Source organism: Pholcus phalangioides, unplaced genomic scaffold, assembly GCF_987345545.1.
Source record: "Pholcus phalangioides strain wild (caught in Gottingen) unplaced genomic scaffold, Ppha-v1.0 ptg000017l_1, whole genome shotgun sequence".
Taxonomy (NCBI): Eukaryota; Metazoa; Arthropoda; class Arachnida; order Araneae; family Pholcidae; genus Pholcus; species Pholcus phalangioides.
The window spans coordinates 8,570,871-8,595,210 of NW_028301610.1; the positions used below are offsets into that span (position 1 = coordinate 8,570,871).

The following is a 24,340-nucleotide window of genomic DNA, read 5'->3' on the forward strand; positions in this document are numbered from 1 at the left end:
GTAGTGGTAGAACTTCCGGCATTGAGTTGCGTTTTGTTTTTACTTCCTGACATTATGAGTAAGCGAGAAAGACCATGAGAGAGAGAATGTTGTTGGGTGGCCATGGCCACGTGCTTGTGTGTAAATATTATGTTACTAAAACCAAGTGTTAGATATTACCGCTTTCCATCAGTGTGACGTTGTATACATTTCAATGGTAGTTGAAGTGGATCACACATCTTCTTGGCCCTTCTGGTTTAAATCAAGTTCATGGTCGCAATTTTGAACTTGTATTTTCGTTTTGAAAAGTTTCAAAATTCGATTTTATCGGTTTCGAAATCTCAGGTTGATTCAATTCGAATATTTTTACCACTGATTTTGCTCGAATCTTCACGTTCTAAAAAATTAATTTTTGTGTATTCTATGGCGTATCCGTTTTGCAATCAATTTATTTGTTATTCACTGAATTATAAAGTATTAATGCTGAGTTTCATATTATTTTGCGACTATTGTGGCACTGAGAAGTAATGCAAATTAATTAAATTATGCTGATCGTCTTTTTTTTTTACTTCTCTCCGTTGTATATGTGCATTATTTGATTATTGCATGATAAATTTTCAATTTATATACGTGTAAAAGAAATAATCGGATTAAAAATCATGTTTCATTATCATGTCGTGTAATCATTGTTTCTTTTTAGTGTTGTAAAACAGATGGAATTACGATGTTAGTTTTTATCTAATGCGATCTTTCTTGCTTAATGATTCATTTGACTATCTCCAACACGCAAGGACAATTTAGATAATTATTAACCGCAATAGAGGTCAGGGAGAAAGATTATAACGCTTAATTATTGACGCGGAGCTCATTAAATCACTAGTTTTATTTAGGGAAGGTTCGGCACATTTTCATGTGATAAACTTTCAACATGAAATTGTTTTTTTTTAATTCGATTTGAAGACCAAACAAAGGAAATTTACCTGTTAGACCGGTGAGAAGTCCTTGAAATTGTACACGTGTAGGGAAAAATGTCCATTTTTGCTAAAGGAAAACGAAGCATAACAATTAGAAAGTCTTATGGTCATAATGTCAATAGTCCTTTTTTTCCCTATATTTTCCCTGTTAAGAAACCGGATAAGAGTTATTCGTAGAAACGAATTTTAGACTCATCAATTTTTAAGCTGAAGCTATGAAGTTTTCCAAGAAAGTGATACAATGCTGCAATATCTTAAGCATGTACACCTAAACATCAAAGGGCCCCGACCAGCCAGAGAAAGTGAAAATTTCAATGACAATACCGCGAGTTTCTTCGCGTCACGTGATTATTATTTTAGGGGAACAAAAATTTTCTTCCCAAAAAGTTTTGAGTTACCGCCCTTCAAAAACCATTTAAATCAACAGAATATATAAAACAGGAATTGAAATAGTATATAAAAAGTATTTTCTTTCGATATATAAATTGTTGATGGACTTCAGGGAGGGGCATGCCTCTTCCCCTTACGTGCGTCTCTAGCCGCTATTTATGGCAAGAGAGTGGTAAGTGGGAACTCGTTACAAATTGCATTTTACCGCCTAAACCAGGGTTCTCAAACTTTTCTCAGCGGTGGCTCAACAAAGGCTTTTCGAAGAGTTTATTAAACTACTCTGGGGAGCAGCTGATAAGTGTTGATTAGAGTAAGCATGGGCGGAGATACGCCCCCCCCCCCCAGCGTCAAAGGTGGAGTCGACTGATCTAATGTATATATGAATTGACATCCTGTCCCCCCCCCCAGACTTCCAAGTCTATCTCCGCCTATGAGGGTAAGGGGCGCCGCTGGTGGAAAAGCTTAAGAATCTCTGGCCTAAACATCAAGATTAGTGTCTATAATAACTGGAAGAGAAATATAGAAAAGCAGAAATTGATTTTTTTTTCTAATAAATTTGTCGTGTGAAACGAAAGGTCAAGGTTTTTTTAATTGCAATAAAGTTGGGGAGTGATCCCCAATAGCAGCGGTTCTAAACTGGTGCTCCGCTTGGGGCTCTGTGTGCACTTCCCAGGGGCTCCGCGATGACTTGAAGAAAATAAAATGAATAAGTAAATTTGATAGATAAATGAAAAGAAGAGGCCTACAGGGTTCCGCCATAAAAATGATCTACTGAAAAGGGCTCCGCGAGGTTTCTTAATGTTAGGATTCCCCCCCCCCTTTTTTTAAAAACTTTTTGTCCTAGAGCTTGTACTCTTATGACTTTCTCAGCGAGAAATGTAGACGATGACGAGCAGCACACGCAAAACGAGTGGCACAGGCTCGGGAAGTTCTCTATATATCACGGTTCACGTCGAGCCTTCCTAGTCTAGTCACGTTGACGGATTGCATGTTATACAATATTGCATGATATACAGTTGAATTCCCCCGAGTGAAAGCCTGGTAAGCAACTGGGCGAGTTTCCTGAAGAGTACGAGCAGTGTGGTTCCACCTTAATACTTCTTGATGCTCCTTATTTCCTCCTCTCGTGAGGTATCGATCACCACATCAATTAAAACCATCTTATACAAACATTCAGATTATTTTATTCTACGTTTGAGGGTATGCCAGAGTTTCCACATGAGTGCTCTTCTGATACAAGACGAGAACGGTGCTCGTGTGCCGAGAAACATCGAATACACCCTGAAAACTTATTCATCGATTCCGCTAAATCATTTATGAATCATCACTTGTTGAGGAAATCAGAAGGAATTCTTTCCAGAAATTTGTAACCGAATGAAATTTGGGTTTTATTTTCTATGAGGATCTCCTACTCAAATCATTGGTTAAAAATCTAGTTTCGCTGCTTCAATTTTCCCATTATAGCTATATATAGCCCCGAAGCGTGAAACGTCCTTCATAAAACTCGTTGAGAGAATATTCAATAACATTCGAAAACATACGATTATTATACAGATTACTGTTGTTGTTGAGACCTATGTTTTTTAACGATTTTTCTTCTCTTTTTCTAACGTTTCGGTTAATCTCAAGCATAAATACATAGCCTTCCATTGCATGTGTTTTAAGTTTACTTTCCTACAGCTTTTATGATATAACTGTCTACACCAAGGACGGGTAATCCGGTTATAATTCTACGTTTTGAATTTCAATGCTGTTCAATTTAACGTTGGAAATATTGAAGATTTTTATTTGTTGTAAATAAGAGGTTTTACTTATAAACAAAGATAGCCGCCAAGAATAGTTCGACGTTCTGCAGTGCGCCAAAGCATTATCTGGTAAGTAATGTTATGAAAATATTCTGTAATTTTACATGTTTGTATAAAATGATGATTAATGAAACAACTTCAAAAGAAACTGAATTTTGTTTTCTAAGGTATTTCGAGCGCAATTTTGGGAAACGTTTAAAATAATGTGTCAGTAAAATTGATGCCGCTGTGGTGGTCGAGTGGTTATAGTGACGGACTCGCGATGCGAGGATCCGGGTTCGAACCCCACAGTGGTGGTCGGCTGAAGTTGGTTTTCTGTGGTTCCCAACTTCAAGGCGCAAATGCGAGCCGATCTCCCCGTTAAAAAGTCTCGCCACAGAGAGCAACAGTCCTACAACAATAAATCATTCAATCATAACACTTCACTCATAGTTAGAAAAACTGGTGGCAGATGGCAGCACTACACATAACAAGGATTACAGAGAAACAAAAAAAAAACTTCACGTCACGTTTCACTACACGCACACGCACATTCCCGCATGTACCGATTCGTCGGGGGTTCCGCGGGGTGGGAGGGGTGTGGGCGGGGTGTAGCAGTAGTAGGTAGGGCTCGGGGATCCATGATGTTCTTAAGTCAGCCACCTCGTTGGGCAATTTGCCTGTTGTGGCGTTGTATTTGTATTTGATGGAATGAATAATATCTAATTTGTATTCTGAGTTATGATATTTCGTTAGATTGTGAGAGCTAATTAATTATGGAAGATGATGATAGAAGATTTTTAAAGTTTAGCTCGGTTGTATGAAGATTTTTCTAGGCTGTGCTCCAATAATGGAAGCTCCCAAGGGCAAGGGAACGGGAAAAATGGTAGCTTTAGACTAGTTTCCCAAACTTTTTTGTACATCAACCTGGTAAGAACTTTTTTCCTCATTTCCTCCCTCCCTTCTTGAGCGATCACATAAAATCCTTTATTGCAGCGGTTCTCAACTGATGGAGCCGTTGGGGCTCTGCATGCACTTCCCATGGACTCTTCAGCTGCTTGAGGAAAATAAAATTAATCATTAAATTTGATAAATAAAATGAAAAAAAAAATCTTACGGGGTTCCGCCACAGAAATTATATACTAAAAAGGGCTCCAAAAGGCTGAGAACCACTGCTGTGTAGTATCCGTAACTATCATTTTATTTTATCATGTGTATATATTGTTTATAATTTTTGTTAATTGCATTTTTAATTGGGTTGCTGTATTTTTGAAATATATGACATCCATATTTTTATGGGCATCTTTTTCTCAGCCACCTCGTTGGGCATTTTGCCTGTTGTGTCGTTGTATTTGTATCATCCCCCCCCCCCCCACACTAGGGGCGTAATATTGCCTATTTTGGGAAACACTGCTTTTACAGTTTTGGAAGGAGAGTTTCCCTTACTTTCGGGTTCAGTTGATCGACTCCACTCAAAGAGACGTTTTGTTTGCAGTTGTAGCAGTGTTCTAATAAGGAAAGATCAAAGAGACGCCGTGTTTGCACCTGCGGCAGTGTTCCAGAGATAAAAGCTCAATCAGACGTTATGTCTGACCCTGCCGCAGATGGATACCACAAATCAAACTTGGACAGATAAGAATATTTCTTCCTTTCTCCTTCATTGGAATGTTCCAGCTATCTCCGATTGAACATAGATTGAAAATAGAGTGCGAACATAGTGCACGCTGGTTTCCGATTCTGCGACGTAACGGATTGGTTAAAAACCTGAATTTCAAGATTTCTGACCCATCCGTAATGTGGCCGACTCGCAGAATCGGAAACCAACGTGCACTATGTTCGTACCCTAACGTTAAAGCAGATGTCAAATTTTGTTTAGTCTGGAGCTTCTGTGATTTATGATGAGCGCTGCCCACTGAAGATCTGCTGAGATGCAAACAAAATGTTTGGTTGCACTCCATCTTTTAGACAGCGCCCGGGAAAATCTTCATACAGTCGCAATAACTCAATTCCACGGAAGTTTTTATAAGGTACTAGCTGTAATACCCGGCCGGCGCTTCCCGGGTTTTCTTCAATTGCTGGGAGGATTGAAAAAGTGACAAACCATTATAAAGGAATGAATTATTGTACATAATACTGGTAGCAGTAGAGAAGTGACAAGTCATTGTAAAGGCGTGTGCATGTATGAAACGCATTGCTAGGGAACCACGGTAATCAAAGTATACGAAAAGTATCAAAGTATATTCCGAAAGTTATTGTTGAAGCCCAGCAGTTCAACCATTGTTTCCCCGTCAGTTTTTTTTCCCATTTCGGGCATCTGCCCAGCTCTGACGAACTTTTAAAGTAGCCTATTGTTCAATCCGGGTCCTGTTTAGTATAGATGCAAAATTTGTGGCGGTCTAAAATTGTAGATTTGTATAGAGAAGACAGGCAGGAAATTAATTTTATATATATAGATATCGGCTCTCAAATAACACTGTTCTAGAATGGAAATTTTTCATTTATGGAAATATCTGTTTCTAAGAGGTTTATGGTGTAGGGAATTCAAATTTTTGAATACATAAATTCTGCTATTAGGCAGTTTTTTAGTTACTCAACAATGTATGTCTAATCTAACTGATATACAGTAGTTATAGGTAAGCTATTGCAGCCAGACACAAAGACTACTAAGCATAGGGAACGAATTTTTGTTCTTTATTTTGGAAATAACAACATGATGACGTTCTGCAATGATGTTTGGAGCTTAATGAATGCTTTGAAATTCAAATATCAGCCACAGGAATAGATTTTTTTATAGATGCCTCAAAATATAGTCTAAAGTCGTCTCCATATTGGGAAAATAATGCCTTCTGTCCCAGTTGCCTATGCGAATATGACTAGTCATTCGATATTTTGAAATATATGCTCGAATTTGTGAAATACAGGGTGATTCAGAAAAGATGGGAAAAACTTTAAGAGGTGATAGTACACACCAATACAAACAATTGTCATCAAAGAATGCATGATCTAACATGAAACGCAAACGCTGTACTGCGTTTCGAAACGGCCGCTCCGCAAACGTTAAAACGGCATTCCTGTTGAAATTTATCGGGATAAAAAGAACACCATGCATGCAAATGTAACCTAGAGAAGAAGAAACCGTATGTAAATCTGCATATCACTTAATCGCAAGACTTTCGGCTGCTGCTGGGGAGGTGTTCGCGATATGCCTGGAATATTCCAGAGCGTTCACCAATCCCTCCTTCGCCGCTGTTCTTGCATTACCGTTGGTGGTCGCTTTTTTGAGCAATTATTGTAAATTATTCATTAAAATTGCTTTTTTAACGTATAGGTTATTCGTATGTTTTCTTCTCGTATCCTCGGTTTTACTATGTTGCGTCCTGTAGCACGTTTGCATTTCATTTTAGACCTGCATTCTTTGATGAAAATTGTTTGTTTTTGTGTGTACCACCTCTTAAAGTTTTACCCATATTTTCTGAATCACCCCGTACAACGAGCACAAATGGGAAATGGGCTGTGATTTGAAAGTAGTTTCCATGATATTAGATATGCAACAAGACTACACCCCAATCTGGATGTTTTCTGCGTGAGTGGGATAGCCGCGACAGAAATTCCCATTATATAAGAAAGATTTCGCCTTAACGGTGAATGGAATGTACAAAAATATACATAATGAGAAATTGGTAGCCAGTGATGATGTCCTGCTGCCCCTTTTCACATCAAGCTAGGTGTTATAAAGCAATTTGTCAAAGTCATGGATCCATCTGGAAAGGGGTTTATGTTCCTTTCAAAAAATGTTTCCTTGTCTTCCGGCCGTAAAAATAAAGGAAAGATTGCTTGTCCTCACAAATTAGAGAACTTCAGAAAGAAACAGATTTGAACAATGCCTGCCACCAGGGCCGTAACTAGAATTTTTGCCGTCCGGGGCAAACATTATTTTACCACCCCCACAACTTTAAAATTCGATAATTTTGTAACGGTGTTCTTTGTTCCCACCTAAATTTTGCCTCCCGGATCAGTTGCCCCACCCTAGTTCCGGCACAAAAAGAGAAAAAGGCATGGATCTGTTTCAAGAGGTAACGCAAAACGTTCTAGGAAAGAAAAGAGCTAACAACTGTGAAGACTTGGTTCAATAACTGATAAATACATACAGGAATTTCGGGTGTAACATTTCCCTAAAAGTACATTATAAGAGTCACATGTGCATTATTTTCCTGAGTTACTGCAATAATGTTTCCCACGAACACGGTGGAAGGTTTCATAAAGACCTAATGGCCATAGAAAAGCGGTACGAAGGGAAATGGATGCCTGCAATGCTTGCTGACTATTCCTGGAGCACTATTTGAGAAAGCAAAAGTGATCACAACAGAAAAAAATAAGCCATTTAAATTCTTAGGGAGAACATGAATTTGTTGATATTTTCTATCAGTAAATAAGTTTTTTCCATATATAAAATACATTACATAATTCACAGGCCTGCATTTACTTTTCGTTTTATTCCGTTTGGGATGTTCGGATGCAATTTTAAACGTAACTAGAATAGTGATTACTACATATTTGGCCTATATTGATACACTGTTAAAAAAAAAAGTAAAAAAAAAAATATGAGACTGCCTATATAACTTTAAAACTATGAATGGCACAGAGAAACAAATTACAGATTGGAATTAAGGACGCGGATTTCGATAAAAATTAAGACTGTTATCCCTGGAAAAACGAATTTCATTTTTATTTGTAGAACAGTGTAATCAATCGTAAATGACTATATTTCGTTTTCAGACCATCGTGGAAAGATGCCGTTGTTTAAAAGCAACAAGTTCGGGAAAACGGCGAAAAAACTCTTCAGGAAACAGAAGACGAATCAACACAGTCAGAGGTGAAAAATCAATGGATAAATAATGTATTCTTGAAATTTTCGGTGGTTGGTTTCTCCCTTTGCACGTTGCCAGTACATCTTCTAAAAAAGCAATGAGTTAATAACTATCTTCAAGTGAAAGTTGACTAACATGGTGATATTTTCAAAATTTAAATCTACTCTGTATCTTATCTTGGTGAAAACTGATGTGTTTGTTTATTTGTTTTGATTGGATTTCGTCTTTTTTTTTAGTACTTATGATCATTGTGATACATATTCTTTATCATTTAATGCATTCTCTGATTGAATTTCTATTCTTTGTGTATTATTATCATGCTATCACTCTGGAATCGTTTTTTCGTATAATGCGATTTAAAAAATATCGGTGAAATAATAGATTCCGTAATTTAGATAAAATTTTCGTAGAGGGAAAAAGAGCCAGGAATCTGACAGATAAAGAATCTCGCTTGTTAATAATACCCATTGGGGCCGTGTTTCTCAACCGCCAAGCCGCGGCCAGATTCTTGGCCGTGAGTATTTCACCGTTTCATTTTTATCCATTTATTTCTCATTTGTCAGGTGCATGACAAGGCCTTCCACTCACAAAAAATAAATCAACCAGACAGCTGGCTTCCAAAGGTGGAGAACCACTGCATTGAGTGTTTATAGACATGGTAAATAATCTTGAAACGGTGAATTTCGTTAAAATCAGTCCTTGTGAGCAGGAAAAAATGGTCCGTATAATGTATGACAAAATACCAGGTTGAATGGTGGGTCTGAAGAGGTCTTATATACTCAAAGTAATCATAAACACACAAACTTATAAGTTGAAGTATAATTGCTTTCATATTTGGAATCATTAGATGTTAAAGATAGAATTCACGTAACACTGAATCCTTTTATCAATGGACGCACTAACACCGACATCAAGAGATTCATTCATCAAAAGCTTGCAAACTTTAAGTGCTTGAAAATGAACAAATGCTTATGAAATACCAAACAAGATAAATTCAAAAATATATTTTTCATATTTCAAAAGTTATATCCTTCTCAGGTGTTTACTGTTCCCAGTATCATTATATATGATAGAAATACATAAAACCATGAGGAAACTATCTCGATGATCATGGATGGCAACAACACGCAACTCATAAAAACTAGAGACGACTAATGATTACCAGTTAGAGACAATTTTTTTAAGGCGTACCAAAGAGATATGTTACTAATAAGAGGAAGTCCATTTGCCCCCTGGATGTGGAATTTTTATTTGTTATTAAGACTATTTTCTGTTATTACTTCGGCATCATCCAACTGACCTTGACAGACAAAAGGAAAATCCCTTCCTGTGAATAAAGAAAACTCCCTTTCTTATAAAAGTCTCAGCAATCGAAACAGTTAATGATTATACACTAGAAAAGAGGATGGAAGTTATTCATCGAATTCGTTGGTAAGATTTGCTATATTGTTAATTCTATATTCAGATCTGTGAGTGGTAATGATATCCGTGAACGAGAGATTGGTTCTATAAGAACCAAGCTCTACCGGCATTGCGAAAAGTCAAGTGTTTTAGCAAATCATCAGAGACGTTAGATAAACAGATAGATGAGCTTGAACTTAAAAAATAGAAGAAAATTAACTTATTTTAGCATTTAAATCCAACCATGATGTACTGATAAAGTTCTAAAAATGTTTTATTTAGTACGCTCTATACGCTAAAAATGTTTGGTAAAAACTGATTCAAATGTTTTGTGCGCTTAGACTTTCACAGCCTATATGTAATGAAAACCTGATTGCAATGTTCCGTGCCCAGGCCAGTCGGCCAGAAAAGTCTTAACTATAAATAATTCCTAATGTCTAGTCTTATGCCCATAGGGCACTAAGAAAGTTTTGTGACAAGAGAAAACTCTTGCGAGATCTCGAAAATGACTGTTTTCATTTTGGTGACTACTTCAGCTTGTAATCATAAACACCGAGTGGTTTACCGTTGTGAACAAACAGTTCGTAAAATAGTTCGTATGAAATAACTTCCACCATCTGGAATTATGACCCGATGTGGAATTCTTGTTCGTGAATAAATGAAACAATGGCGATCGATGCTGATAATTCGATTTTGCAGGACAGAAGATGTTTCTCCAAACAATTATCAACACTTCATTCACATGCGAAATTATAGCGCGCGAAATTGCGTAGTACTCTGTTTTCGTCTCTCACTTTGTTTGAATTTTACTGACAAGGCCGATTGTTCGCAGCTGCAAGCCATTTGGTGTTTACGATTATAAGCTGAAGTTCTCGTAGAACAAAAACTACCATCCTCAGTCTAGCTGTAGAGTCATAAAACTTTCCTACTTTACCAAGTCTAAACTAAAGAATTTCTTTTTTATATCTCTGGTATTATTGGAGTGATATAAAATGTGACCGGGATATGAATTGTACCTAAAAAGAGGAATTTCTATGAAATTCCTTCTTCATCCCTATTTCGAATTCAAGAGAAGTACAGATCGAGATGATTCGTTATCATGGTAAAACATCATTACAGTTATTCTTCCAGTTACTGTACTTTGATCTAACCTTCTTTTGTTCGTTAATGAATGCAATAGTGGCGATCGATGCGGATAATTCAATGAATAAAAGCTAAACCTTCGGAAAAAAATGATGGAAATGATAAGGCAAAATTTGACAAGAATTTCCTCCTACACACAATAACCTGAAGAAGCAATTATGAGTAAAACTGACTCACATCAACCTCTGACCGTTTTTCCTTTGCTTCGGTCCTCACTTGAACGTGCTTTTTATTCGCGAAAACAACAGAAATCATTATGGTTGCGATGATGCACCTGTGACCGACACAACCCCTTTTTTTGTCTGGTTCAGAAACAAAAAAGCGTAAAAAATTTGAATAAAAATATCCTTCAAATGATATTCGTTGTATAGAATGAAGTTCGATCGTAACAATTGGTGATAATGGCATTGTTCCAATAGCCGAGTGATCACTCACGCGCTGCATCATCTTTAACATAGGTCAGCTTACAGACAAGGCAAGATGAGCTCGCCAGTGGAGGACACTGCCCAGCTGACTGAAGAACAAGCTTTGACTGAGGTAAGTCTTCTCATTCTTCCGTATACGTTGTGTACTATTTCATTTACAGAATTCGGTTCAAAAATTATGTTTTATTATTCAGGTAGGGTTGTCCTAATAGCATTATAAAACTTCTGAGCAAAGTAATGCACTTGAGCTCGTACCAGCTAAATTCAGGTTAAATGTAATTTCAAGATTGTCGTGGGCATTACGATGATTAAGTGTTGTATCACCTTTGTTCTACTTAGGAAACTTCGATATCGTGGCACAATAACGAATATCATTTCTTTTCCTTAAAAGAATTGAAAAAATCTGAGCCTTATCTTCTGTAATTTTCCAAGCGCAGATGGAACATTCCCGAAGTCGGACAATTATTTATTTCAGCAAATAGTTAGCGTAAACTCTTACATAAATCTACTCAAACTAATTAGTGGATAAAAATGTTCTGTCACACACGATGCCACAACATTTTAAATGTCCACAAATACCACTGTCACTACACCGTTAACTGTGCATTCTTCTCTCTTCACCTTCGTTAATAAGTATGGATTAGGCCTTTTCGCACGTTCGAAAATTCGATTATATAATTGCAATCCTAGTTTAGAAGAAAATTACCTTCACTTGTAAATCTTGTCAACAGACAGAAACAGCGGAAAACTTTCCTTGGAATATTTCAAAGTTTAGAACGATTTGTATTCACGTGCATTATTACTGTATATTATTTCCTTGTGTATGTGTGTTCGATTACCGTTTATGTTGGCTACACTACGACACCTGTTTAAAAGAGATCAGTGAACAGATATGGAGGATCTGAATCATTTCCGTGAATAATTTCTTTTAAATATTTTTTTAGCAATTGCAATTTGATTCAAATATTAGAAGCATACGTTTTTTTCTTTTTTGCTAGTTACGAGAAAAAGTTGCAGATGACTTACCGAAAGATTATGATGACCAAAGATTAGTCAAGTTTTTGAGAGGTTAGTGTCTTTTTAAGAAATATTTTTCAGGTATTAATTTCGCAAATTAAATTATTTTCGGTTATCAATGATTGAAAGTATTTTTTGTGAGTTCTGTATGATTTAAATTTCTAGAGTTGAACTTTGTAAACCCTTTTTTAACAGTACCTAATAAAAAAAAGTATCAATAAAGCTGTTGATTTTTGGATTAGGCTGACCAGTTCCTCCTAAAAATTTGAAAAATTGTCCAGGCTTACAAACATTGTGAGTGAGAGAAATTAGATGGTGGCACCTCGCTAGTTTCTTCGACTTCTCATCAAAGAGATTTAACCGTTTAGTTCTAATAAGTGAAGTAGAATCACAGAGGTAGAAAAAAATCACAAAAATTATAACTACAGTAAAACCTGTTTTCTTCGGACACCGAAGGGATAAAAAGTTTCGTCCGTAAAACGGGATTGTTATTGAAGTGTTTAAAGCAAAACGTAATTATTTAATGGTCGTAAAAGAGGGGTTTCACTGTAGTACTTCAGTTTTGAACAATCATCATTACGTTAAATTTGGACGATTTTCCTTGTAGGTATCTCGTTAACAGGTGCCTATCTCACTTAAATAGGATTAGGAAAAACAAAATCATCCCATTATATAATCCCCCTCTTGTCAAGAAATGACGTCGTCGTGTAAATACTGTAGGCTATATATATATGTTTTTTTGGAAGTGACATATAAGCCTAAAAGAAGTTTTTGAAATTAGCATGTGTGTATCGCATCGTTAATGATACCCCAGTGAAGTTCGAGATTGTGAATTTTTGTTTTCGTCTTCATGAACTCATTGTTCGATTTCCAAGATAACTATTGTCTAGGGATTTATATGTATATTTAGAAAATTTCAAACGAGTGATTATGTTATTCTCTCGTTATGAGGATTACTATGTGGAAACCAAATTTGTCCCGACGCCAGAAAACGAATTTTTTTTTTTTTTTAATGTAACTCAATTATATTACACCAAAACAAACGTAGTATTTTGAGGAAAGTTTCGTGGTTTCTCACGTTTTTTTTTAAATTATACTAAACTACTGGCACGTAGTAGCCACGTTGAAACTCGTTCAAAGATTTTCAGTCGTAATGAATAAAATTGATGCGTTATAAAAAATAATTTTATTAATGAACAAAAACGTAAATAATGCAGTCTAAAAATACGAACCATGTGTTAGGTACGCCCATTTCCGGTATAACTAGGGGGGACCATACGTCCCGTGCATTACCGTAATTCTGGCTGTCTCGACTGTTTTTGTACGAATGTTCCCGTTTTTCACGTATTGTCAACGAAACCTACTTGAATTTTTGTTCTTCGTGGAAATCGCGGATTGAAATTATTTTGAACACATAAATTATGTTACGATAATTACAACAATGAATAAGCATATTCATCTCACATATTTGTCATGTCAAAAGTTTTATTTCGTAGACTTCATTTTAATCCATTACAATTTGCAGCATTGCTTTGTTTTACCTCATTGGCAATTTTCTAGTGATTTTAGCAATAGTTGGTGACTTTGCTTACACGTGGCATCATTTTTGGCAATAATTGGTGATGTCCCGTATTTTCCATTTTTTGGAATCTTAATGTTCTGTATTTTTCTTCAGAAAATATGGTCAGCTAAAGAAAAACACACTCGGTAGTTAATTGCCCATGGCGATAAACCGGCGTTGTGCTCGGTTTGAGAAAAACAAGCATTCAAAGCCAACCGTTTTCGTAACGATACAATCGAAACTTGCAACAATGGATTCCAACAAAACGATAAATTTTATTGCGAATTTTATTCTTATGCGTTGGCTTGGTAACCTGCCAGTAAATAAGTGGCATAAGTAGCCCTTTTTTGTAACCGGTGAAAATGCTGATGTGGTGGTCGAGTGGTCGTAGTGACGGACTCGTATCGCGAGGTCCCGGATTCGAATCTCTCCGGTGCCACAGAGGTGGTCGGCTGAAGTTGGTTATCTGTGGTTCCCAACTTCGAGGCGTGAATTCGAGCCGATCTCCCCGTTTGAAAGTCTCGCCACAGAGAGCAACAGGTCTACAAACGGTACAAATATTCATACACTTCACTTCTAAAATATAGATGGCAGCACTGAAAAATCAGACACGGCACTAGATTCGCGCTCAGACTGTTAATTACACTTCCGGCACAACTCACTTTGATAGTAAATACGAGCCGTTAATTCCCAAAAGGCACAGTGATACGATTGGCTGGTGAGGGAGTGACGTAAGCAGTAACTGACTTATCAGTTTATCATATTTGGCAAGAAATCATACTTTTTAATCATTCACGTTTCCGACTACTAATTTTATTACACCTTGAGTCAAACCAGAGTCCCGCAAACGACTCCGCCACTCGCTGCGCTTGGACGTCGCTTCGCTCTTCCGGCCGTTAAAGGGGGCCCCCTGCCCCCAGACTGAAATTATCAATTATGTTTTCACCACAACCAGAAACATGGCAAAACTGATAAGTTCAAACAGAATGTTCCAAAAACCGGCCACGGGCAATACTGTACCGCGGCCGAAAATGTTCCTGACCTGAGTTGTGCTCGGTTTGAAAGAACCGGTGAAAATGATTCTGATGTGGTCTGCTACCTAAGTCTAAGAATCAACGCAATCTGGGATTGGTGCAAAACTTCTATTATGCTCTACTGTCTCCAGTGCCGTCTTAATGCATGGGCCCACCCGGGTTACAAAAGATAAGAGAGGACCTCACACAAAAATGAGAACCGGTTGAAATTTCGAGAATTTGCCAGGTAGGGCCTTAGAAAAATAACTTGGCCCGAAGGTCCATAATGCTCTTAAGACGGCCATGACTGTCTCTTAGGCTCATTATAGTCAATCTTTAAGCCAAGTAACTGTAGTTAGCGAACGAAGAAATAACTTCAATTTTGGTCAAGTCTTCACAGGAATTCCTTCTTTTTATAACTAAGTTCCTCGTAATAAGTGTGTGAAAATTAGTCACTTGGTAGAATTTTGGTGGTATAGTGAGTGATAACTTTAAGCACCTGTAGATAATGTTGAATGAAGACGATTATCACGTATTTAGAGATATAACCCACGACATGCCTTGATTATGTAAGATACAATGAGGTACAAAGCAGTGAGGGACAAAAAGAGAGGGGCATTGCAATGTAGCTGTGGTGGCTAGCAATATTTGGCCAAAATTATCAGAAAATATCAATATTGGTTATTTCCATCCCATTTCGAAAGGAACAAACAATTGGGATTGGCATAACACGCATGTTTGGTACCACGACAGGATGAATCAATTTCCACGGTATATCGTTATAGGGAGTTTCACTGCATTCGCAAAAAATATATCTTAGCTGCCTTAGAATACAGGTAATTTCACATTCATTGGAACAAAAGCCTCTCAAGGTTTATCATACATCACTATTATTCATAAAAAAGCATAAAAACTGAAAAATGTTCAGCTGCAACAATCATTTTCACAGAAAATGATGCAAATTGCGCTGTGCCGAACAAATGATCAGCATTTCAGAAAGATACGCCACATGTATGCTGGCAAAATTCCGTGTCCGTATTCAGCTCTTATTATCACTGTACGTGCTGTGCCGATGAATCAAACATATTTTTATAGAGTTCTATAGAATAACTTTCTAGGATGTACTGACCCGCGTCCTCATCACAAATTGATTGTGACCGCTGATAGATTCTGTCACATTCGCTGCTTTGATACAGCATTGCAGCTTGGCATGCTGATGTTCAGATGTCTAGGACAGATGTCCAATCCAGAATGCAGTAAGCATCATCGTATTGTGACTGATGGCATTGGTAAATGTGTGGCATTCATTGCTGATGAAATAGCTACTTTCAGAGACGCAAAACAATCATCACGAGGAAATGATTGTCATCTTTTCCTATTGTCTGCATACGACATCTGATACCCTCTCTTCTTGTTCAAGATTTTCTTTCAACCAACACTTTCTATAGCAGAAAGCCTCCGCGCGAAGCGTGGCGTCACTGAAGTCGTTCATTTCACCTAAGGCGACTAGATAAGGCCTTATTCTAGTGGCTATAATTTCACCTATAGTCATTGGATATACTACAAAAAAGGTAAAGATTTCGCATGCGTCGGCGCACTATATCCAATGGCTACAGGTGAAATGGACGACTTCAGTGACGTCAAAGCTTCGTGCGGAGGCTTTCTGCTATAGGTGTTAGCTGTACATATATTAATCACGGGGTTAGCATATCCGCCAACTTTACGACAAATCTGGATTCGATAATATAACTATAATCTCTTTACAAAACATTGTTGTTTTATAATACGTATATGTTCCCAGTATTGAGGAGTACGAATCGAAAGCATACGAATAGTAGTGAAATCGGCACGCAAAGAAGGAAACTTCCCTGTTCCCGGAAACTACGAAACTATGCAAATAAGTTAGAATAGTTAGGCTAGTTATGAAATGATACGAAGTTTGGCGTGAATGCTCATGATTATACTACCTGGCAATGGTGCTGCATACAATGCATGAACCGACAGCTTTATAAAAAGCGCGTCGCCAGTGATGTCGATCAGAGACGTATGCAGGAGAGGCACGTGCCCCCCCCCCCAAGCCGACCGAAAATTAGGGGAAAAAATTAAAGTACTGTTTTTATGGTGTATATATTAAAAAATTTTTGTTAACTTAAATGCTTTTTGAAGGGTGGTAACTCAAAATTTCTCGGGAATAAAATTTTTGTGCCCCCTCCAAAGGTCAATCCTACGTACGCCCCTGATTTCGATCGACGCAACTGTTGGATACATGGTCCGCTGCCCAAATGTGGCTCTTGGAGTCATCTGATGTGGAACGCGGCACAGTTCCAGAACACTTATGAGGCCCAAGGTTCAGTTCCACATCACTTAAGTGGCCCACTTCACCTTTAGAGATTACTAAGTGCCCCACGATACCTTAGAGATCACTAAGTGACCCGCAACATATTTAGGGATTACTTAAGTGTGGAGATTTTATCAACTGGCTGATGTGTGTGCGAAGATAAATTCAGGAGAGAAATTTCAACTGCCTCTACACGTTTCCTCACATACCGGATGGCGTGCTAGACCACTACACTATAGAAGCAACGAACCTCTTCAGGTAAGTCATCATCTGGTAGTAAAATGTCAGTGTATGCGAGCTGTTGCCTGAATTAGGTCTGACTGTCCACAGGGCCGTCTTAAGAGCATCATGGGCCCCTGGGCCAAGTAATTTTTCTGAGGCCCTACCAGGCAAATTCTTGAAAATTTCAATCAGATCTCATTTTTGTGAGAGCCCCTTTTCTCTTGAGACCCCCGGGCCGTGTCCCGGTGGGCCCATGCCTTAAGACGGCACTGACTGTCCATGTACGGTCCCGTTCAATGCATACAAGCTCTAAGGAAAGAAGTTCGTTGCTTCAGCGGGGTGCGCTCGCCCGGCGTGTGAGAGGACGTAGGTTCGATTCCCCGTAGAGGCAGTTTAATTTTATTTCCGAATTTATCTTCGCATCAGCCAGTTGTTAAAATCTTTGTATGAATAACTGAGAGTGATATATTTTACTCACATCTTCAGAGTGACCTGCGGCATATTTACAGATCACTTAAGTGGCATGCGGCACAGATCCAGAGCACTTAAACAGCTCGCGTTACCCACGACACAGTTCCATGTCTCCATAGGCGTACGCATAATTTTCTCGGGGGGGGGGGGGTGTTTCAAGAAAAATTTTAAACTGAATTAAAAAGCTCACTTTACTTATTGTTCTTTGCAGCTCGGAAGAATAATGTGGAATCTGCTGCAGAAATGCTGAAAAAAGTGAGTATTTTTCTTGTTGATGCAAATACTGTTATTATTTTTCCTTAAAACTACCACATACGAAATTCTTATTTTTCTCAAACAGTTCCCTCTTTAACATGGTGAAACTGAAGCGAAAGTTGTTTTTTTTTTTTATTTATTTATTTATTTTTTGAGTGAGGACTGTGATTGACAAGGGGGACTAATATTCAGTTTCTTAGAAGTTTTTTAAAGAAAATATTTTGACTATTTATTTTAAAAACAGCAAGCTACAGTTCACACTACACACAACTACAAAAGAGGCAACAAATGAAAAAGAACAAACAAGCATGTAAAGAACAAAAATATGTGTTTACAAAATTTATAGTAAATAATTGCAATAAAAATAAATCCAAAAATACATACTCACAGACATCAGAAATGAAAATAATACAATGAAAAAAAATTCACATTTTCTTTGTTTATATGCTAATAAAACTTTCCTGAAATCATTTCAAATGGTGAATAAAAATATATGTAAAGCAAAAAGTCCATTATATTAATTAAATACTCTAGAAAATTCAACAACAGTAGAACAATCAATAAATATTGATTAATATTGCGCTGAAGGTCTTGATAGCAAATTAATCTCTAGATACATATAAGGCTTTTTGGATCGCATGATATTTCCCTCTTTCTTGAGGGGCATACAAAGTGACCAATATGGCGACTTCCTGTTCGACTCATGAAAGAAACAAATCAAAATTAAAGAAACGTAAAAATGATTTTTTTTTTTCTTTTTTTGATGGGCTTTAGATATTTTCAAAATGTTCTTGAAGTTCAAGTTATTGATCTGCCTGTTTTTGCTTCAAAAGCGAAGGGGGAGGGGGGGACTATGTGCCACGCGAAAAAAATTCGCTGTCCTTTCTTTGTTGTCATAATTTTTTTAAACCAGAAATCGAAAGCTGAAATGTGAATCTACCTTTAGTAAAATCCCCAGCAGCCTGGGCAAAGCATAAGGGAAGATATCAAGGAAAAAGCCTCAAAAGGTATCAGTCATTCCAGTTCACTGCACTTTAACATGAGCTTTTAGGATTTTAATTGATGATTACTTTTTATTGAATTTTAACTTTAACAACATGCAACTCTTTCAAAAATCATCAAAATTTACTCATATTTTGTGGCATAAAATTTTTAAAATAATTTTAATAAAAATTCCTCATGTAACATGTAGTAACATGTATGTAACATGTAGGCAGTTAAAGTTGCTATATCTCTCTCTCCTTTATCTCAGAAGAAAACAGATGGGATGGGGGACTTGGGGGTCTGGTCTCCCAGAAATGTGAGAAAATGATCGAAAAAAGGGAAAAAGGTGGCTAAATCTATTGTTCTATCACTTTGATTCCCCCCCCCCTGAACGAAATTTCTGGCTACGCCCCTGATATAGCCTAATATACAAAACCTGTATATGTGCAGATGCGGAGCCTGCACTTACGTTTTTACACATGGGGACGCCATCTGGACCTGCACGAATACTTCCAAGTTGCGGGTGCATTCCGCATTGTCTGAGAGGCTCCGCACCAATAGTTAAAACTGCTTCCGAACCAAGGGCCCTTAGTCTGTGAGTGGAAGGCAATCCATAACGGGTTTAAAGCTGCGTCTAAACCCGTCACTCTACTCGATGCCCAAACACACAAAAACCTGTTTTCCGTCAAAACCACTCGACGCTGTAGGCTAAAAACAGGTTTCTGAGTGGTTCAGCTTGGCGGTCTGGAACTGGCTTCATTTGTATAGTGCATGGTCGAGCTCGCGGAACTTGTGTCGGAAAGAATTTTTGTTGTAGGTTCCATAGAAGCTCTGATACAAAGAAAACGAGGATGAGGATAAGGGGGTTTAAAGTTGCTAGATGTCCGTATATACAGCTCACAAGGGCATATCCAGGTTGGGATTGCATTGAATATTCATGAATTATTAAGGGACTCTGCAACCTCGGCAAGTTGCTTCGGGAGGTGGGGGCTCATGTGGCCTGAGCCTTTTAGGTTCCAGTGCAAATAAGGTGCTGTATTTAATAAACTTTCAATTAAAAAATTTTTGAGTGATTTTTTTTTATTTTGTATTATGATTAGGTTGTCCTAGGGGGCCCAATGGCAAAGCTAAACATTCATCACCACTGACAAGATTTAAGCCAATGTTAGCATGTCTGCATATACTTTAAAAGTAATCACAAAAAGGAATCTCAAGGTTGTTGTAATTTTTATATGTTGAAACTACAATGTATATACGAAGCAGAAATAAAAGACAGCATTATATATATATTGTAAGATCCATGTTTTTTGGTAACTTTGAAAAATCATTTTATATGATTTAAAGATTTGAAATATGACTATTATGGAAAATAATTTCAGTTGAAAGAAGCATATTGCAAATTAGATTGGATATCAACACTAACCCATCTCCATCCAGAACCAGAATAGTGAATAAACCTCCCCTTATCATAAAAAAGTGAATAATAAAATTTATGTGCATATTATGTAAAAATCTGTTTCTATTTTGATGCATAGTTATAAGGGACTGTTAGCAGATTCATAGGGAGGATGTGAATGGGTAAAGGAAGTGTCGTAATTTCCTGCCAGTAATCTACACATGAAAATGGGAAATTGGGTAAATAGATCATCAATATCCTCATAATCTTGTCATACTCTTTTTACATTCATTTTTGACAAGCTCTGTGAATGCAAAGTTGTCACTGTAGATAATACAGTACCTACATATGAGTGAATGAGACCAAAACATTTATAAAGGCAAAATTGATTATTGATACACCATTCATAAAGAGATAATAATAAACTTTGAAGACAACAGCTTTCATCAAATCAATCATTTTAGAAATTTTCAAATCATTGATAAAAATGGTGAGCTTTTGAATTGAGTTAAACGATTTTTGATAAAGATGATAAATAACAACATACCTAAAACAGGTCCCTGTTGTATACCAGAGGTAGCACACACACACATAAGATCTTTGACTAAAATTAGATTCATGTGAAACATAATATATCTGATAGTTATGAAATGAACCAACTAACAGAATCAGGGTTAAAACTGATTTTTATGATTTTGTTCTTCGGCAGGCTGTGATGAACTTCATCAAATGCCTTGGATAAATCCATAGAGATGACATCCAATTGATATTTATTATTAATAGCTTTGATGATACTGGGCTTAATGTATAGATAATTACTGAGGTTATATATATATTTATAATATAGAGATGATTACTGAATTTTATTGTCAGTTTTTTTGTATTGATCCCTGTAATGACTCATTAATCTTATTTTATAATTTATTAATTTAAAATAGCTTTGCTTGTACAATTACTGAAAAATTCTATTTATATTGTTTTCAGCATCTAAGGTATGCACAAAGAATAGGTCTTAGCCACATTCTAGATGACTTTACACCACATAAGGTAGGACACTTAAACTTTGATTTACTTTCCTGAAAGATTAAAATTTTCCTCTACTCTTCCTTAAACATTTGAAAAAAAATTTAACATCTTGTAATTTACATATTGTTTTATAAAACAAGTACAGTCAACCCTTGATTTATGAATGCTCGGTTTACCTGCATTTTGCATTGAAAGTGATTCTCTGAAATGAAAATTTCTTTTTCTACATGCACAGTTTTTTAAGTGTTTTACTTTGAGCATAAAAGTAGAATTGTTATTTATTCAGCATAGAAATACAGTTGTTATTTAGTCTCAGCATAGAAATACAATTGTTATTTAGTCAGCATAGAAATACAATTGTTATTTAGTCAGCATAGAAATACAATTGTTATTTAGTCAGCATAGAAATACAATTGTTATTTAGTCAGCATAGAAATACAATTGTTATTTAGTCAGCATAGAAATACAATTCACAATGAGCATAGGAATACACATTCTTTGCATGTATTAAATGAGTGTAGTTTGGTTACAATAATTTCTACCCTTTCCAAATAGGGTTTTTAACTTTAAGTTCAAAAAGTTGGTAAGTTTTCTAAAGAAGGAGCAAAGAGAGATAAAGGAGATAATGTGTTTGCATACTAAATGTGAGCATACCAAAGTGTTGTCAATATTTAGCATTATCTGTGTATCATTTTCTTTGTGCATCAGGTTTAATTGACTGTTGTGAAGATCTCTTACCTTACTGTAAAGGGCCATTTATTTTAGTGGTCACAATACATTTTATGCTTTTTAAAGTTTTGCTTCATAAAGTTTTTAAAGAATTGGTAAATTGAAAATTTTTCACATGTGATGAAGATGGTATTAAAGTTATTGTGTGTTTTTCTTTTTAATTTCTTTTTTTCTTGCTATTTCTCAATATTTTGAAATCTGGTGTTTACAAAATACAATTATGAACTCAATGTTTTACAGAAATCCTTGTATTTCTCAACTACACCTCTTGGTTTTGACCAGGAAGGATGTCTTATTAGATTGCTCAATGTTGGAAGTTCAGATCTCAGAGGTAAAAAAGGAAAATTATAAATTATATTAACTAATGAAATCATCATTTAGAAAAGACATTGATATTTTAACTAAGAAAAAATTATTTACATTAAAAATAGCAAAGAATATTCGTATTTGATAATTTTATCACTTTTTGTCAAATTAGAGACACATTTTATAAATGATACCAAAAAGCTACGTCTGCAATTTTTTTTTTCATATTTCTTTCTGAGAGATTAGTGAGCTAAACATTTGCTTAATGAAGGAGGGTTCCATCTGTCATAGCAATGTGATTTTTTGGATTCATCTTTGATGCTGTTTCTATTGCACTTCTGTATTGGGAGAGGTTCTGACAAGGACTGAGTATCAATCTAACACCACCTCTGAACATCCTTTGGTACTGTAGCAAGTGTTTAACTCATCTCTGCTCTCACATCCAGTACATTTATGTACTGTAATAGTCACGAGACCACCAAAATAAAAGTTATAGTAATATGTTTGTGAAAAAGTTATTTTAAATAAAATATTAAAGTGCCAGTTCAGTCCTATTTATTTTAGGGAGGTTCCTTTAATTGATTTAGAGTAATTAAAATTTTTTAGCTTTCGTGAATGGCATGATAAATGTGACACAGGAAAATTGAAGTAAACTTTGTAATAAGCAATTATTGTGAGTGATATTGTGAACTTTGGGAAAAATTGGATGTTTATGCATTTGAACTTTTATATCTTGAACTACTCCAAAAAAATTATATTAGTTTGAGAGAATCAAACTTATAGAATTTTGATTCATGAAACATAAAAATAGTATATGATCTTGATTAGAAATTAAAATTACTTTGAGGCATCAAAAATCCATATTACAGAAGCTTAGCTTATGGAAGTTCCGCTGTATAAGTGTATGCATTCAGTTGTTTCCTTATAATACTGTATTTGAGGCCAGTTATTTCAATCTAACCTTTGATCCTCAATATCATTAACTAATTTATTTTAAATATGTATTTTTCTCAGGCTTGGCATTATCACATACACATATTGAAGCAGCAAGGCATGCCGCATATATTTTGGAAAAAGACAAAAAAGATCAAAAACTCAGGTTTCTAGAAACAGGGGTAAATATTATAGATTTCAAAATATTAAATAATGATTTTATAATTAATAATCCAACAATCATATCAATACAATAAGATGTTTGATTTTAATTTTTGTTTTTGTAATGAAAGTTAATCAAAATTTCTTATCAATTTGCATGAAAGTACCTTGATGTTTAAACATGAAGAAATTTCATTTCATGTTAGTTTAGTTGAAACACACACAATGTTTCTATTTCTTTTATTTTGTCTATCTACTTAATTTTGCTATTTTACTTTAAAAACATTGTACCTTCATAGTTTGCAAATCTTTGTGTACAATGCCATTGCTCAATAACTTACAAGTTTTGGAATGTTTCATTGTGTATTTATTTTATTTAATTATACAATATTGTTGGCTAAGGCCTATACAAGAGAATGCAGGAATAAGCATATTCTAAGTTATTGATAAAACGTGCATTACAAAAAGTGCAGGGAATTCAATGATGAGACAAAGAAGGGCTGTAAAGAAACAATATTCAATACTACCTATCTCTACCACGTCCTCTTGTATATGCCTTTAAAAAAGCTAACAGTATTGCATAAATAAATAAATAAATAACTTTTCTTACCTTTAAAAATTTTTCTGGCTCCAAATAATAAGTTTAGCAAAGATCCACCCCTGTTTCTGTTTTTATAGAAAGGTGGTGAAGATGTTCAAGTGTACATATTGGATTTGAAAGGGCTCCAATGGAGCGTCGTATTTTGTAGACCACGTAAGAAATTAGTTAACTTCTTCTTTTAGTCTCTCATCTAAAAAATGTCTGATGATATGCAATACTTAATAATCATTCATACTGAGCATTATAACTATGTGTGTGTGTATATATATATGTATTTCTGGTTGTTAGGTCTTTCTGGAACTATCATAGTATTTTGGGTGTTAATAATCAAGTTTTAAATGAAATTTTCAAAAGCAATTATT

At 36.0% G+C, this 24,340-nt stretch overlaps 1 protein-coding gene across 4 annotated transcripts in view; it reads left to right on the plus strand.

Moving 5' to 3' along the window:
• Positions 1-24,340, plus strand: part of LOC149072207 (SEC14-like protein 4) — a 31,044-nt gene that overhangs the window by 815 nt on the left and 5,889 nt on the right. Inside the window, exons 1-9 of one of the 4 annotated variants that reach the window (XM_089247428.1) lie at positions 2,892-3,217; positions 7,904-8,000; positions 10,998-11,076; positions 11,963-12,032; positions 17,798-17,841; positions 21,206-21,268; positions 22,217-22,307; positions 23,297-23,397; positions 24,056-24,131. In XM_089247428.1, the coding sequence (XP_089103554.1) occupies positions 7,918-8,000; positions 10,998-11,076; positions 11,963-12,032; positions 17,798-17,841; positions 21,206-21,268; positions 22,217-22,307; positions 23,297-23,397; positions 24,056-24,131 (607 nt within the window). In that variant the 5' untranslated portion in view covers positions 2,892-3,217; positions 7,904-7,917. Of the gene's footprint in view, positions 1-2,891; positions 3,218-7,903; positions 8,001-9,357; positions 9,427-10,997; positions 11,077-11,962; positions 12,033-17,797; positions 17,842-21,205; positions 21,269-22,216; positions 22,308-23,296; positions 23,398-24,055; positions 24,132-24,340 lie in introns of those variants that run through there. The other 3 variants (XM_089247429.1, XM_089247430.1, XM_089247431.1) reach the window with 3 other exon arrangements.